The sequence below is a fragment of the Thalia democratica genome, chromosome 4 (assembly GCF_965202585.1).
Source record: "Thalia democratica chromosome 4, ktThaDemo2.hap1.1, whole genome shotgun sequence".
NCBI classification, from domain to species: Eukaryota; Metazoa; Chordata; class Thaliacea; order Salpida; family Salpidae; genus Thalia; species Thalia democratica.
The window spans coordinates 65109519-65127713 of NC_139168.1; the positions used below are offsets into that span (position 1 = coordinate 65109519).

Consider the following 18195-nt stretch of genomic DNA (forward strand, 5'->3'; position numbering starts at 1 on the left):
AAAAGATTTAAGTTAGCTACTAATTGCATAGTTTTCTTTTACATTAAACTGTTTAAAACATATGAAATTGCTCTCGATTTGTTATGAAACTAAATAAGTCTGAATTAAACACTTCAATATACTTACTTAATATTAGAGTTGTTGTTATCTGCATTTCTTTGCCTTTTTGTTGAGATTTTTGTTTTCTCACTGTTTTTGATAGATTTTTAAAGTTTAAAACAGCTTTAAGTTCGTAGTATTTTTTTTATAACGTTTTAAAATAAAATAACAAATAAAACTTATTGTTAATACTACATTTTTACATATGAAAGATATTTTTGTTTAAAATTTTTTTTTGAATTATATTTACATATGTTGTTAATTGGACTACAAAAATGCGCTCAAAGTATTTGGTCTTAGTGTAACGGTACATCAAATTGTATTTGAAACCGTTTTGTGTTTAAGGGGAATTCCCAGAAAGAAACGGAAGAAAATACTGATGCAAGTTTGATAGAGTTTAGATAAAGATAAAACAAAGAGCAGTTACGAGTTTACTAACTTTAGTTTGCTGTTACCATGTAGACATTTGTATTATTTTTTGTTTACTGTAATGTTCTTTGTAAAACAATGTAACTGTTTATAAGCACTTTTTTGATTTAAATTATAATAAATTAAACTTAATATTTTTTACACATTGTTAAAGTATACTCCTGTTAGGTTTAATTATTGTGTAAAAGTTTTGACCACATTTAAAGTAGTTTCTAAAGTATGATTCTCTTCACACATTTATTAGTGTTTGTACCTGTTCTTTATCACAATTTATTCATTCATTGTCTGTCTAGTTTAGCCCTAAGAAGCATTTAGTATAAGTATTAGTTAGGTTTATATTATTAGTCGTTTAGTTTGGACTATAATTTGGATTGTAAATATTACAAACGTACTATTTATTAAGTTAAGTAACCCACAATCTCTGTGGGATTACACAAGGACCTGGTGCACGTAAAAACCATTCAGTAATGGAAACGTGCACCACTTGGACACCTTTAAAACTTCTTGTCCAGAAATTAAAGTAAAAGGCAAAACACATTTGTTAAGTGTTGGTTTTTACAAACAAATTAATTTCAAGTTTGCACTAACACAGTAATTTTGTACATTTTTTTAAAGTTTAGCTAGTTTTGATAATTTTTAAACTACAAAATCTTGACTAAGCTGTTAAGTTAAGTGCCTATGTTAGAGCTGATAGATAGTGAAAATATTTCAAGTCAAGAATTTATTTCGGACAATAAAGTTTGATAAAATTTCATACTATTATACAATTTAAAAAATTAAAGTTTTTACATATACAAAAGAATAATTATCTCTGATTTAAAAAAAAACTAAACCCGACTCAAACAAATAAGAACTTATCGTACTTTCTAGTGTATTATCTATTTTTGATAGTTCTTTTTAGTATCTAAAGAAGTTAAATACACAGTTTGGTACAAAAACAGTTACGGTTTAATTAAAGATAAATTTTAAGTGAATATCGGTTTATTATACCTCTTCTTTGTGAGTTTACTATCTCTTTGCCTCCTGTTTTTAAACCAGTTGGTTATTTGGGGGATAGTAAGATTTGTTATTCCGGACAACCTGACTTTCTCATCTCTATCTGGTAATTTATTTTTTGCGTAGCTTTGTAGCAATTCATTTCTAGCGCTTACCCTAAAAATAATACAAAAACTTAATAAAAATCTATTTAGTTTATACCTTTTTTTCGAATAAAAGAAAACAGAATAGACAATTAAACCTAAAAAAACAAAACAAAAACTTGAATCAAGTTATTAAAACTTAAAAAATACATCTAAAAATTATACACCAAACACATTTATTTTTAAATGTCTAAATAACTATATCAAATATAAAAAACTGTAAAGATATCTAAACTACAAAAGGTGATATAAACAACCTGTAAAAACATCTGAAAAAAAAATTGAAAAATAATTGTGCTACACTTTTAGATATTTTGAAAGATTTTAAAAGACGATAATTTTGACTTGTAATTATTAACTGTATTTCTATTACCGATTTTTAAACTTTCATTTCGAGTCGAACTTTGATATTAATTTACTTTAGTAAAATCAAACAGGACAGGTGGAATGCAAAGTAATAAGAAGTAATACAAACTATCAAATTTTTGACAAGACATTTAAAACTTTTAAGCTTAAAAAAGGTATATTAGATTTTGTAGAGAAAAATTTGTTATTAAACTATATTTAACTTGAGGTTGTATTTAACTTCTTCTCCGTCCCAAATAGTGCTGGGAAATTTTGACTTTTTTCTAACTCTAAGCTTGTCCACTGGGTTCAAAGGCTTACCTTTACTTTCTTCTTTTTCCTTGTATTTTGCATCCAGGTATATCGTCTGCATCATCTGTGGAAAATAATAGATGGAGTAATGTTTAAGTTAAGATGACTGAAATAGGCCGTTTTTGTGGTAGAAAAGTATATATAATTAAGAAAGTTAAACTTTTACTTTCTATAAAAACAAACTAGAATAAAAAATTATTTACGTTTTCTGGTATTTCAAAGGTTGGCAAATCACGGCTCGAATAGTATTTTTATACTTAAAACAGCTTGTGCGGAATAATCAGAATTTTTTATTTATTTCTGACAAACCAAGCAGTACAGGCTTTGTTGCCATTACGTAATAAAAACTTAGTACACCACACAACTAGAAGTATTTTGTAAAAACGAAAAGTATCACAAGAGTCAAAGTATCATGAGCGACTAAAAGTTAACATAAATTTGTAGGTTTATATTTTTCTATATAAATCTTAAATAACATTTTTGAATTTTTATATAATTAAACCGAGTGATAGCCATTTAACCGAGAGTTGTGGTTTTAACTTTAAACAATTTCGAAAAAGAAGAATCTTTTAATTGAAAATTTACGCCATGATTTTCGGGTTTGAACTGATGTTCTTCCACGACTCGGTAGAGCTTCTCAAAATCGTTTCTGAAGAAGGCTGCGAGCGCTTTCCCCGCGTGGAAGTCGTCTAATTCGGTGGTGAAATGATCGGGAACGCATTCGAAGAACCTGTATTTGTGTCTCGATTTTTCTCGAGTCAGGCATTTGCTCATACACTCGATCTAAACGTTTGCAGTATTTAAAAATTACTCACATATAAAAATTTTATGAATTGTTTTTATGAAAAATTTCAGAGGAAATACAACAAGAAATTGTTTTGATAAAAAAATCATTAACAGTAAACTTAAAACTTTAGTCTAAACTGTTGTTCTATTTCTGAGATATGAATAAAACAAAAATAATGACAAGAAAACTTTTTGTTTTCATTATCTTTTGAATATAATATAATTTTTAGTGGTGGTTTAAAGAAAAAAATTGACAAAACAAAATATAATTTTTGAACAGTTAACATGAAAGATACAATTGTTTTACATCATATTAGACTGAATTTAGTTTTAGTAAGTTAAAAGTGACTTTTTGGAACTTTTAACATCTCCGTTGACATAAACTAAATGTACCGTGAAAGTTAGTCTGTAAAATAAATAAAAGTACCGTAAAAATTGTTAGTATCATTGTACCTTCCAACGAAATTGTTTTGTCAATTTCTTTAGGTTGTAGTTTAGAATATTGAAAATATTAAAACGTAATATTTAATTAAAGTTTTAGAAAAATTAATATTAAATATTTTCAATATCAAAGCAGATTTCTAATGCTTTTAGTCTTTTTTAATATCAATAAAGCTTATTGATATTTTTATTTTGTCTTTAGAGTATCAAATTAATAATTTTCAGCAGTAAGATAAACAGATTTGTAAAACCTTTTAATATTAGAGTTTGATGTATAATTTTAAGTAAAACAAACTAAAAGAAAAATTAAGTTGATTACTTTATAGCAGTGGTCGGCACGGTGTACACTGGTGCACACTAGTGTACATGAAATTTCTTTTAAGGTGCACGAGACTTTTGGGGTGCATGAAACTTATTTTGAGGTATATGAATTTTCTTTTTTCGCGCAGAAACTAAATTAAAGTTTTTTTTTAATCTTTTAACATTTATGACATATTCAACCTTAATATTTAATTGACCACTTTGTTTTTAATTAAATGACCATTTTTGTACTCTCCTAGTTCTATTCTGTTATATTATGTAAAAATTCTTCCACTCTTAGCTGCCTAAATAAAAACTGAAATGAGCAACTTAAAAACAGTCTTAAAACAAAATAAAACGATTAGTATTCTATTCGTGTTTAATTTTATTAAATATTATTTTTCAAAAGCGTTTTGCTACATTAAAAATCACTATATTAATCAGCTTAGTCAAATGATATTTGACAAAAAATTAGTTAGGCCAAAAAAAATCAATTATGTTTTACTTATAATAAAATTAAAGTATAGGAAGGGTCAATAACATCGAGCTGTCACATACCTAGCTGTCTAAGAATAAATAAGTCTAGCTTTAAGTCATGAAAAACCTAGACCAATTGAGGCTAGTTTTAATATATTTAAAAAAACTCAGCTTGACTGAGACTAGTTATAAATTTATTGAAAATCTTGGATTTATTTTGATATCTTTTGAAAATCTTGAAATTTTTTAATTTGTAATTAATTATTAATATTCAAAAAATTCAAGATCCATAAATGTCTAATTTTCATTGTAACTTAAATTAGTTTTTTGCTTATATTTACCACTCTTTAAGACAAGCTTGTATACATAGTCTAATCTTTAACCACTCAGGCTTATTTTCTGGGTGATACAAGTAAAATATTGTTGTAAAAAGTAGATCATCGATATTGAAAGTTTATTGAAATGGATAGGGTAAACTGGTAATTTTAAAGTTAGCGTGTAAAAATTAACTGGGTGTTACCGAATTAATAGTAAAAAAAATCGATTAAAAGTGTCTACATATTCTTAAACACTAGCAGCGCTAAAGATTGCAAATTAGGGTGCACAGAATTTTAATTTTGTGATTTAGAGTTCACGGATTCTAAGTAGCGTGCCGACCACTTCTTTGTAGCTCCATCTTAAACAACGCGTAAAATGTATTATAGTTAAATCTGATAGCCTTTTGCAAAAAAAAACTTCTAATTTCATTGCACTTTAAAAATAAAGTAGAACTTTTATTCATTCAAACTTTTTAGCCTAGTTTTAATTTATACCTTAGATAAAATTTAAACAAGAAAAAACTTTATTAGTACGAATCAGTGGCGTCGCGTGGTATTTTTTTAGGTGGTGCAGAATTGAAAAAAATCCCCTAACTTAAAACTCTTTTTTATCTGAAATAAAAACTTTTTTTTATAACAATTACATTAAATTGCTAATGTAGCTGGGGAAATTTTGTTTAAAAATAAAAAAAAAATTTAAAAAAAATTTATTTATGAAAATAACTAAAAAAAAAAGTAAATACTTTGAAAATTAAAGTAAATATAGGAATGAAAAAAAAAAAGTAATTTAAAAGACTCAAAAAATGTTAGCTTACTTATGAGTATTAATCTTTAAGAAGGCTTTAAAGTTTAAACTAAAAGTAGAAAAAGTTTAGACAAAACAAATTTTATTATATAGAAAAATACAGCAACTTTAGTAGTTCTTTTTTTTGCCTCAATCTTATTCAAAAAATATTTGATTAAACATCATACTAAGAATGGTTATTATACTAATATTTAACTTGACAAAAAAAAATCTTATTAGACTTGGCAGGAAAATTAAAAAGTCTACAAAAAAAAATGTTACGTACAAACTGCAAGTTTATTTTAAGTAAAACTTATCTTACTCAGTAGAAAATAATTGCTAATTTACTGCTGAATATTGAAAAAAATAAACAAGGATAAACTTATAACTAATTACAATTTTTGATGTTTGAAAAAAAACAGCTTGACTACTAAGTTAAAAACACAAAAGAAAAATAAGCAATCTCATAAATATCAAATTTTACGAAGTCTCTAATTTACAATTTAGATTAATTATACTAATATTATAATTAGAAAATACAGCAACAAGTTTATTAAAGAGTAACTATTAGCTCTCTGAAAAAGTTAAAAAAAGAACAACATGTAAAAAAGTGCCTATACACCCCCCCTCCCCTTACCCCTTACTATTTTGCACAATTTTTTTTACAAACATTAAGATTTTTCTTAACTTTTTTTCTCAATTAATGTTTTTTTGTTGGAGGTTTAAAATTTAATAGGTTTTTAAGGGTATCTTTTCTTTATTTAATTTTAATTTGTTTTTCATTTTGATGATAGTATTTTTCTCAAAAGCTCACCTTTTTTAAGTTTAGTTGGTGAGGCTGTTGAACTTTTCAAGAAATTTAAAGATAATTATAAATATGTAACCATTATAGCAGTAAAAAAATGGTTAGTTAGTTTTCATGTGGCCATAGGGGAAAAACACTTATTTATAAATTTTAAAATAGGCTTGTTATTTTCAGAGTAAAAAACTAAAACTGCTTTAGTCAGCCTACCCTGACTATTTTTCTAATTTGGTCTGTTTTAATTTATCTTGGGTCATCTTGAGTTTTTTTAACATTTCTAAGTTGTCCTGATTATGAGGCATGGCAACCATGTTTCAACAATTTTATCTAAAATTTTTGCTTTGTTTGTGAAAAAATCAAACCAAAAGTAATATAAAGTAGACTAAATTTTCCTAAAATGTTAAAAAACTTTAAGTAGTCAAAGTTTCTTTGGGGTCAGACCAATATTTTAAATTAAGGCTATTTACTTTATTTAAATATGTGACTTTTTTAATAATAATAATTTTTAATATAAATCTAAATTATTTTTTTGTAAGAGTAAACTAGAAGTTTATAATAAACTTCTTAACATTTTTTTCAGAACTCAAATTTTACATTTAAATATAATTTAATTGAATATTTTTTTGAACTTTATGATAACTATAATCAGTTATAGTTAAGTTTATCTAAGCAGACTAAAATAAAAATAATTTTTTTAAGACTTTGGTGATTTAGTTTTTTTATCTATTTTTTTCAAAATAAGTAATTTATGACAATTCAGTTCTTTTATTGTTACGTTTTAATAGAAGTGATCTCTTAAATTTCAAAAATCATTAGGGTACATAAACTTAAGTTTAATCCTTTGCAGTAGCTTAGCTTTGTTTTTATTTTTGTTTACAATAGCTTGTAGATGATACCTAAGCATGTCCTGTTTTAGGGAATTTTCAACTTAGCTTACTTACCGCAAGATATTGATTTTTTGCGGTAATTCTTGAAAAAACTTTGCTTTTTTGAGTTCGTTTGCGGCAGTCAGCTAAGAGTTTGCGGCAGTGAAAAGGGCAAAATGGTCGTTTTCAAAATTGGAGCTTTAAAAGAGATTTCGTTCTAAAAAATAACGAAAACGTTATAGATACGTTAGATAGATAGATAGATAGATAGATAGATAGAAAGATAGATTAGATAGATAGAAAACGTTATTTTTTTTTCTTACAAAACCTCAAGGTGGTGCAGTTGCGACACCCCACGCGACGCCCCTGGTACGATTTGTTTCAAATTTTTTAGGTCTAGCTAACTGTTTGTATTTAAGTTTTTGCGAAAATTAAGTGTATTTTGCCCTTAATTATGTTCTAATTTAATTTTTACATTTATTAAAACGATAAGCTAATTATGTTTTCTTAGGTTAGCAATTTTGTTTGTAAAAGTAAAAAAAAGCATATCAAAACTTACTTGAGATTTGGTGAGTTTGAAATTAAGAACTTCAAATTTTTCCTCCTTCTCTTCAATATTATTTAACGGCTGTTGGTTAACTTCAGTTGACTGAGGTTTAGAAAAGGGGCTGACAATCTCTTTATTGTGGCCTTTGGGATTTAAATTTAAGTTATCCATTAAGAGGCCTAGAAAATGTTGTTGCCTTACTGGTACAACTGATGTTTAAAAGTTATTTGTACGACAAATTTTGCTTCCAGCTTATGATTTAATAAACGTCATTTATTTGTATATTTTTAAAATTAAATTTGAAACTACAGCTTATTAACACTTGCAATATTTAGCAGAATACCAGACAACTACTTAGTTATACCTTCAACCATTTTTTAAATCTAATTTTTTATATTGAAAATGTTAAAAATATTTTTGCTAAGTTTTACTTATTTAAAAGATGGAACTGTATAAAAAAGTAGACTTTTTAAGATAAAATAAAGGCAAACTCCTTAAGAAAAAACGCCACATGTCGTGGTTATACTAAAATATTACTAAGCTTTACAGCACAGATGTGTGTAACTTAACAAAGTAAAGTCAGCAATAATGTTATTTTTTCAGCTTATGTGCAATTAATTTTATTTTAACTATAGCCGTGTGTTCGTGTTTACCTTTTTATTTTTGTTATAAGATAAATAAGCAAAATATTATATCGATGATAAAAATGGAGTGTACATAGGTATTGAAAAAAAATCTTCAGATCAAAACAAAGAAACAACTTTTTAGTGAAGTATGTATATAAAAAACATTATTTCTTTGTTAATGGCTTTGAGTTTTTTACAATATAGCAAAGTATTTTCAGACTAAAATTAAGTACTTAAAACAACTTTTAAAAGCTATACAAAAAATCAAGTTTGAGTTCAACACGATCAGATTAAATCAATTTAAAAATCAAATATTCAGTCTTTTAAATTTCTTTATGCAGCAGAGTCTATAAGAAGGTTAAAATCAGACTTTAATAACTTAGCTGTATTTTGAGAAAGTAGCGAGAAACTACTACAAATATAAGCTTTAAAAAATATATACAAAGCATCAGTCAGTGTAAATTAAAGTTCAGAACTTTTTATTATTTTTTTCTGGTACTTTACCGCATAATTTTTAGCATTTAAAAAGAACTAAATAACAAGTTAGTTTTTTCAAAAATTCTGTTTTATAAAGTCAATATTTACTTCTATTGTTCCAATATTCTAACGTACGTTCAAAAAAAACTATACTTTGCAACACATTTTCTAACGGAAATCAAAGTTACGTTGGTCATTTTATCACTTGCTTTGATCAAAATCATATTTAACGTTGAGGAAAGTATAAAAATGAAATTTTCACTGCTTGAACTTTGAGTGAAACCTCAAGAAACTATTTTTATTATTAATGTGGTAACACTTTTAATTGAAAATTTGTCTTATCAGAAGAGCTACAAGCTTATAAAAAATATTTAGTTGAACCTTATGTTGTAGATCGTTATCGTACATTTAAGAGAACTGTATGTTTATTTGTGTACTTATTAATCAAAAATTTGAGTTAACCTTTTTTTTGTTTTACTAACAGTATAAAAACTTTAACTATGTTTAAAGTTAATATTTAAGGACTATAATTTAAAATAAAAAAGTGTTATAGTTTAAGAAAATTAAACAGAAAATATAAATTTTATAACTGATTAGTTTTGATTGAAATGACTAAGAATGGGATTTTAATTAACAAAACAGCAGTAAATTATGATGCTCGAAAAAAATACACTTGAAAAAACATAAGCTTTAAATTTATCGAGATAAATCAAAACGTTGTAACTGAATGCAACTAAAATGATAATATTATTTTACATCGTTGTTTTAAGAGAAAAAAGATTAAGCATACTCTAAGTTAGTCAAACCTGGCTTAGTAACTAATTCATTTCTAGATATGATCTTTCTTCAACAAAATTTATAACAGTAGTTAATGATTCAACAAAACTTTCAAGAAAACACAAAAACTACTTTGTTTAACAAGTTTTGTTACTTTTTAATTAATTAAAACAGCATTTATTGCAATACACCTAAGAGCTTTAAATACTACTGAATTGTTACAGTTAAACTCAGCACTTTCTGTTTTACAAAATTTAGAACCGTTAACTCCATCCGTTTGAAACATTTACCGCAAAAGTAAACTTTTCAAGTATATATGCTGCATTGTTCATCATAAATAACTACAATTTAGATTAAAGTTTTAGTTTCATTTTAATTTTATTTAAGTTTGACCCTAGTTTTGTTTTTTGTTCTTTTAAAACTAAAAAAAAATCAATGAGTAAAAATTTATTTAAATTCACCAAGTTCAAAATTTTAGACTAAAAAGTAAAATTTAAATTATTTTAAAATAAACTACACAAACTTATACCGTTTTTAAAAACTTAACTTTTTTAAACTAGTAATAAAGCTCTAAGGAGTTCAATTTTCAGGTTTATTTATTAAGTTTGCAATTTTTAACAATTTATAAAACTTTGAAGCTAAAAAATTTTAAGTTATATTATTCTTTTATATACTACTTTGTAGTATTTTACATTTTTATTAAATTTATGGTTTTTTAGTATAAGTTTAAGTAATTTGATTTTGTTGTAGTTTAACATAATAATATTTCATAAACAAACTAAAATTACTACAAAGGCTTCAAATTTCTAATTCTTAGCAGATTTGCTACTGTTTCTAAAACTTCTTAAATGAAATTTTTTTCTATATCATTTCACCTAATTGATGTTTTTATTATACAGCTAGGTAAATAAAATTCAAATAATTTAAACTGTTATAAATTAATTAGAAACAAGTAAAACTTTAATTGCAGTATAAAACTAAAAACATAAAATTTAGGTAGCCTAAAACCTTAAATTTATTAGTAAAAATTCAAAACACTAAACTGATTTAAGTGTTGTTATAAGTAAAATAAATTTCTTTTAATAATCTGTGTTTTCTTAAACTAGAGTCTACCATACCAACGCTTTTTTTCTAAACTATTAAATTTTTTTTTGTAATATGCAACTTCCTTTACTGAAAAATAGTCTTAGTATAAAGTTTTTCTTTCAGCAAACAGTTTGTAATAATTGATACAAAATGTTAAGAAAAACTAAAAACTTAACAATATTATATAGATACATCATTTAAAACAGTAAGAAACCTTTTCAATAATATTTAAATAAAATGTATTTCTGCGTGAATATGCTTTTCAGTAAATTATGTTAAATCAGTCACTAGTTAGCTTTTACAAGGTTTTGTCCAAACATTTACAATTAAAAATATAGGAAACACCTTAAAGTTTATATTTAATTTCACAAATACTTTAAACTCCATAAAGTTTATAACGTTAATCTTGTATAAACTTTTAAGCTTTTTTATTTAAGTAATCCTGTGGCTTTGAAAAGAGTTTGAAACTAATTTTAAAAGTACTACAGGTAAAAAATAAAATGTAAGAAAATGTGCACATCAAAATACAAGTACTTGTAAATAAGTTTATTAAATTACAATTACTAAAGTTAAAAAGGTAAAGAAGTATAAAACGAACTAAAAATTACTTGATTTTTCTGTTTCATTCTAAACTTTGAACGATTCCTGGATAAAACATTAAAAGGTATCCGTGGTGTGCGACTCGGAAAATTAAAAGGTTCTTTGTGCACTAGGTTCAAGGACCGAACATTTTGAGAGTCTTTTTTTGTCGTTCACTTAACTATTACAGTATTGCTTTGCAACAAAACAACGATTAGACACATTGATTTTTCATCATACAATAAATAACATGATTTTTTACTTTTATTTTTTCAACTTATAAAGGTAAACTATGTTTTACGTGTTTATTTGATAATAAACATAAACATTATTAAAGTGGGCGATATCGCCCCCCTGGGGGCGATTTTAGTAAGTCGGGGGGCGATAACTAATAAGGGGGCGAAAAGGGGGCGATTTTAAAATTTTGGAATGTCATAAAACTTTTACTTTTTATATTTGTATGTTACTAATTTTAGCTTGCTAACATATATATATATATAACCTTGAGGTAAAACTTAAACAAAAAAAAATTATTTTGTTTATGTTAAATATAGAGAAAAAAAATCAAGTACTTATGACTCCTACTTTTAAGTAAATTACATATGTTCATTCATATATTTTCTAATTTAACAGTTACATAGATCATAGACGATCGGAATCCCTTTCACCATTTTATAACCTGACATAAATGCTATTTGGGATCATAAATGGTTTGTAAAAATCTATGTTATATGTTATTAAACTTCTAGGTAAACTGGCAACCCTGTATACTTTTATTTTTTTTTTGAAATATCATGAGGTGATAGTTATATCACCTCATGATACTTCCAATTGTTTTTTTGAAAAGTCACTAAGTTAGACTAAGAAAAAAACTATACAGGGTTGCTAATTTACCTAGAAACCTGGAAAAACCTGGAATTTGACAGTTTAGGCAAAAATAAATACCTAAAAAATCTGGAATTTTTAACAATTTCAACATATTAAGTAGTAAAATTTCGATTTGACACAAAAAAGCTATCATATAGATAAAAATATAGATCCCTTCGAGGCAGATCTTTTTGAAGTAAACGACTTACAGGAAACCTTCTCAGACTTACAAACTGACCTTGAACTTATTTAAATTTTTCCAAATAAGAGTATAAAAGCTTTTGGAATCAACAAAAACTAAGGCAAAAGTATCCAATCATTTGAGAGGAATTTAGATTGTTGTTTATAGTTTTTCCTTCTAGCTATGTTGTTGAGAAAGCTTTCAGTTCAGTTATCAACATCTTGAGCAAAAGATCTAATCTAGATATTTGTAAAGGAGACTTTATTTTACTGATTATGAATCAGATTAGAAAAACTTGCAAGCAGTCTTAAAACTGATCCTTCACATTATATTAGACTTCAGTAGCAGACATTATTTTATGAAAGTTTATTTTGTTTTATTTGATCTTTTAAAATACTTCTTATTTAACCTGGTTTGTATTGTATTTAAGTAGTCTTTTTATAATAAAAACTTTATTAAGTTATTTATTCTACAACAGGTTTGCATAATGCCTAATAAATATTAATTACGGTAGACTTCCTCATTAGTTCGCATTTTTTACCCAAAAAAAAGTGCAAATTTATATTTTCTAAAATTTAACTTAAATCAAGTCTATTACTAACTAAGTATTAATAAAACAAAAAATACATAATATTTAATAGCTTATATAGATCTGTTTTTTAATGGATGTTTGTTTTATGTTTTAGTTGATTTCATGTTTATGCATAACGTTATTGCATATAACATATTTAAAATTATCAATTTGTAAAAAAAATAATAATAATTTTTGAGTTTGTACTTTTTGATTTTGTTCAAAGTGCGAACTCAAGCGGAAGTCTACTGTATTTATTAAATGGTTTATGTTTTAAATCTGTTAATAGTTTTATTTTGACCTGTATAACTTTGTAGTTTATATTTGTCGTTAAACATTACACTAAAAGTTTTTATAGCATAGTGATTAAAGTATTTGTTTTAAAGAAATTTATTTGACATATTTTTTTTTATTACTTGTTTAATCTGTATAAAATAAAAAAGATAACTATTAAAGTTTTTATTTCAATTTTTTTTTTCGTTTTAAAAGAGTATACATTTGAGGTCACTGTTTGAATTGACTTTAAATTTTTCATTTAAAAGATTCTTAAACTCAATTTTATTTTCTTATTTGATTTATTATTGTTGAAAAATCTATATATTTAAGGAATTTTAAACTATTAATACAACTGTTTTTTGTTTTAATTTTTAATATATTAGCAATTAGACTATGTTGTTTATTTTAATAGTTTAAAACTAGTTATTAGATTTTCACTATTTTCTTCTGGTAAATTATTATAGGCTAATAACTAGAGAAAAAATAAATTTAAACAGTTTTAAATAAGCCATCAAAAAGACTGCTACAGTTATAAAAAAAAATTTAACCTAATAAAAAGATTTTTTTGATCGATTACTTTCTAATCACAAAATTAACTGTAAAATTTTTGATTTTTTTTTTTGAATTTAAGTCAAGAAAAAAGAAATTGTTAAAATTAATGTTTAGTTTCCTAAAGGTTATTCCAAGTCAAATACTGTTTAATGGTATTCTACTACAAAACATATAGTTTAAAAAGTTTAAAATAAAGTTTTTAATTTTACAACTAACTTGCTTATAATATATCTTAGTATTGAAATTAATAATTTTACTGCATTAACTGAAGCTGTTGATGAAACCACTTCTCATATGAGATAATCAGCCAGTCGGTCAAACTTCCTCAAACTAGATAAGAAATTATGTTATAATATTTATTTTATTATATGGAAAATAAGTTGTTCATTCTTTTATAGTTTTTTAATCTCTGGTATAGTAATTTTAGAATATACCTATTTATAAAATAATTTAAGTATATTGTGCGGCTTAAATAAGTTACTTAGTATTCACTTCTAAATGTCCGAATATGAGAGATTAATTATAATATCAGTTTTAAGTTAAGATTTTAGATGGGTAACGTACGGTTAAGATCCAGTCAAATTTCGACCCGCTAAATAACTTGAAAACTACTTGTGCAAAATAAACAAAATTTAGTTTTTTGATACTTAATATTTTGAAATACACTTTCAATTTGGTTTTCAGTTCACAATAGTATTTCCTAGATCACAATAATACTAAATAATTTTATTACAATTCTGCTCGAGTTTTTTAATTTTCATATACCTTTTTTTTTAAATTATGCAGCCCGCAAATACATTCTTTTAAGTTAGTACTAGAACTAGAAAAGATTTTATAGTAATTATGAATTGCTGACTACAGAAGTTGTCCAATACTATCCTTAAAGCTTCATTAGTTTCAAAACATTTCATATCTAAACAGGATTGATTACAGATTACACAAGGCTTTTTTATAATGAAGTACTTTAATACACTTTATTGGGCTTATAAGAAAACAAACGTAACTTATTTTCTCAAGTCCTATAAACTACTTTGAACACAGCCTAAAAAGGCGTGCATAAGAAGTACCAGACTAAATTACATTTCGAACACAACTTTTTCAGCTCGAAAGTTTGTACTCAAGAGAAAAACTACTTTGTAAAATCGTGGGGGGGGGGCGATTATTTTTCAAATTTTAAAAAAGGGGGCGATTTAGAAAATTAGTTTGGGAAACCCTGTTTTAAATTCTTTAAATTATGCTTCTATGTATTCAAAATTCGCCGATTCCGACAAAAAAAAATTATTCTACATACATACGATTCCTTACTTTTTCAGACAACAATGTTTTAAAAAAGAAAAATAACGACATTTTTTTGATGTACCTATGAGAAGCTTCCATGGTGCAGAGATTTGTGACCTCTTCGGATTATATATCCTAAGTAATTAGGAAATGTTTTCAGTAACAATGGCTTATATAGAGACGATGGGTTAGGTGTCAAATATCTAGCAAAACATGTCGTATACGACAGAAAAAGGAAATAAGTATTTAAAGTTATGTCAGATATAGGTTTCAAAGCTACGTTAGATCTAGGTAATAAAGTGACTGATTTTTTAGATGTCACCTTAAATCTATTTAATGGTACTTATTTTCAAAATTAAAGACCAACTTTGCAAAAAAAAAACAGAAAGGTATAGTATTAATGTTAATGACTAATATTAAAAGTTTGTACAACTGGTTGTTAATTAAATAAGTAACTAAAACTTGTGATTAAAATTAACGAAATATGTGAAAGTAGCTTCATTTATACATAAAAGAAAACCGTTCAAAACCTACAATTTAAACTAAACTGCAACTTAAATAAATAAACTACTGCGATTTCGTTCAAATTTTGCAGACAATTATATTAACCTTGGGTGATTTTTTGGTTTTGTATTGAAAAATAATGCGAGATAAACTTTCTATTACATTAAATTTAGAATGGGGAGTTATATGAGTAACGGCTTGTTTTGTTTATTAGGTTAGTCAGTATTCTCTATGTCTTGATGACAAAACTTTGTGCTAAAAAGTTCATTTCTATATAATAAATCGTTTAAAATGATGAACGAAATTCTTCTTGTATAAATTTTTTAAGGAAAATAAGTAAAGATAATTAAAGTAATAACTTATTACTATTTCAAACTGTTATTTTTTAACCATGGTTTCTGTTTTTGACATGTCTAGAACTGAGATTACTTATCTTAAAAAAAACGTTAGTTTACATACTGCAGACAAAACACTAAAACTTGTAATTGAAAACAAACTATATGCTGATACTTTACAGTTTATATTGTAAAAAACTATCATAGTACAACAATAAAAATAATTGTTTTAACTTTTTATCAAGCTCACTTGTCGTAAGTTACCAGTATGTCCAGGTTTAACTATGTACGAAGTCTAATTATGGGAAATTTATAATTGATATAAGCAAAACAAAACTAGCTAGGTGTCTATAAATCAGGGTTTCCCAAAGTGGGCCAAGAGCAGCAAAGGGGGAAGAGGGGTGCCATGAGCAGTAAAGGAGCCACAGGGGGGGCATGAGGCCATAACTTGAAACTTACACTAGATATTCTTGAGTTGCAGATGAAGAGCAAAAAAAAAAAGGTCTGGTGTGTATTTTATGGCATTACACTAGATATTCTTGAGTTTCAGATTAAGAGCAAAAAAAAAGGTCTTGTGTGTATTTTATCGTAGTTTATGAGTAATCTATATGTTGAAGGGGGCCATTACTTTTTCAAACTCGTTAAAGGGGGCCATTAGCAAAAAAGTTTGGGAAACCCTGCTATAAATTATACTTTAAGTAGCTATGTCATTTTATTTTGTAAAAATGAGGTTTCTTCTCTATATTTTTACTTGATTTTTTATGTTTGAATTTGTTTTAATTAAGATATGTTAAATATAAAAAACTACAGGTATTACTAACAATTTCAGTAACCAACTTGTTGTTTAAAACAACTTGAGTGTAAGTATGCCTAACTTATCGCTATTTCTCCAGGCATATTTATAACACGATTGCTAGAAAATCATTTCAAATCCGTTGTAAAAATTAAGATGTTTTAGTTTTAAATAAACTATCAGAAGTAGATTTGTCGTAACTTGAATTTTAGAAGTTTGAATGTCAGAGTTTAAAATATGATGAATCGAATATAATAGCTATAAGACTAAATTTATTATTTTTATACTATAAGAGGTTAAAAGTTTGAAGTGCTAACTTTGTAATGTCGGAGTTCGAATCATTATTAATTTCAAAATGGCATAGAGAAGTAAAACAGATGCAACTTTTAATGATCTGCGAGAGAGCATGTAACTGTTGTTGCATGGGACGAGCATAAAGTTAATTTTATAGACAAATTTATAAATTTTTCAAAAAACATAAAACTTTAATGTCAATTATTTTACTTATCTTAAAAGCTATCTAAAAAATTTTTTTTTATCTTAGAGAACGCACCTTTGTCTTTAATTTAAGAAAAAAAAAATTGGTTTGGGGTTTGAATTATTTCATGGGGTCCCTACAAAAATAAAGGGTTTTTTTTTTCTTTTTTTCATTCAAATTGCCTTATAACCAAAAATAATTTTTTTTTTTAATATTTTTTTTTGATTTCCCTTAGTTTGCATGTTATTTAAACTCTTAAATAGTTATTTTATAAATAATGTTAATATCTTTTACGATTTGGCCCCAAAACAAAATGATGCATATTACACTATCATTTGCCTTGGCCGTTTCCTAGATAAAAAATTGATAAAAGGAAAAAAATAATTAATAAGAATGTGAATTACAACAAATTTAATTAAATTATTATAGTTTATTTAAATTTGTTGTAATTTACATTCTTATTAATCGTTTTTTTCCTTTTATCAATTTTTTATCTAGGAAACGGCCAAGGCAAATGATAGTGTAATATACATCATTTTGTTTTGGGGCCAAATCGTAAAAGATATTAACATTATTTATAAAATAACTTTTTAAGAGTTTAAATAACATGCAAACTAAGGGAAATCAAAAAAAAAATATTTGAAAAAAAAATATTTTTGGTTATAAGGCAATTTGAATGAAAATAAGAAAAAAAAAACCTTTATTTTTTGAGGGACCCCATGAAATAATTCAAACCCCAAACCAATTTTTTTTTTCTTAAATTAAAGACAAAGGTGCGTTTTCTAAGATAAAAAAAAATTTTTTAGATAGCTTTTAAGAAAAGGAAAATAATTGACATTAAAGTTTTATGTTTTTTGAAAAATTTATAAATTTGTCTATAAAATTAACTTAATGCTCGTTTGCAATGGTGTGATATAAACGCCACAAGGATTTTTTTTGTTTTTACTTGAAAAATCATGTGTTATCCGAGTTGACGTTGAATATCCTCAATAAGGTACATATACCAAAAGGGATGCTGTACTAATAAATTATTGAATCTCCAATAGACCCATTTTAATGCACTTTAAAAAACTTAAACTAGATACTCAATTTGAGAATTTACAATAGCAAAGCAAGGCTAAAAGTAAAGTTTTCCTAATGTTAAAGTCTTAAAATTTTAAAGAAATAATCA

At 25.4% G+C, this 18195-nt stretch overlaps 1 protein-coding gene across 1 annotated transcript; it reads right to left on the reverse strand.

The window, feature by feature from the left end:
* Positions 1-1493: 1493 nt before the first annotated feature.
* LOC145833562 (homeobox protein six1-like) lies at positions 1494-7815 on the reverse strand. The gene is made up of 4 exons (XM_082940731.1): positions 7657-7815; positions 2910-3107; positions 2237-2388; positions 1494-1680 (listed from the first exon to the last, which is right to left on the reverse strand). The coding sequence occupies exons 1-4, from the start codon at positions 7813-7815 to the stop codon at positions 1494-1496; spliced, it is 696 nt and encodes a 231-aa protein (XP_082796857.1).
* Positions 7816-18195: the final 10380 nt, after the last annotated feature.

Bases quoted from the DNA above. Each gene is read 5' to 3' on its own strand.
- LOC145833562 (XM_082940731.1), bottom strand. From the start codon at position 7,815: ATGGATAACTTAAATTTAAATCCCAAAGGCCACAATAAAGAGATTGTC. The intron at 3,108-7,656 runs GTAAGTTTTGAT...GCAAACGTTTAG, and splicing joins TCAAACTCACCAAATCTCAA to ATCGAGTGTATGAGCAAATG. The intron at 1,681-2,236 runs GTTAAATATAGT...TATTATTTTTAG, and splicing joins GAAGTTAAATACAACCTCAA to GGTAAGCGCTAGAAATGAAT.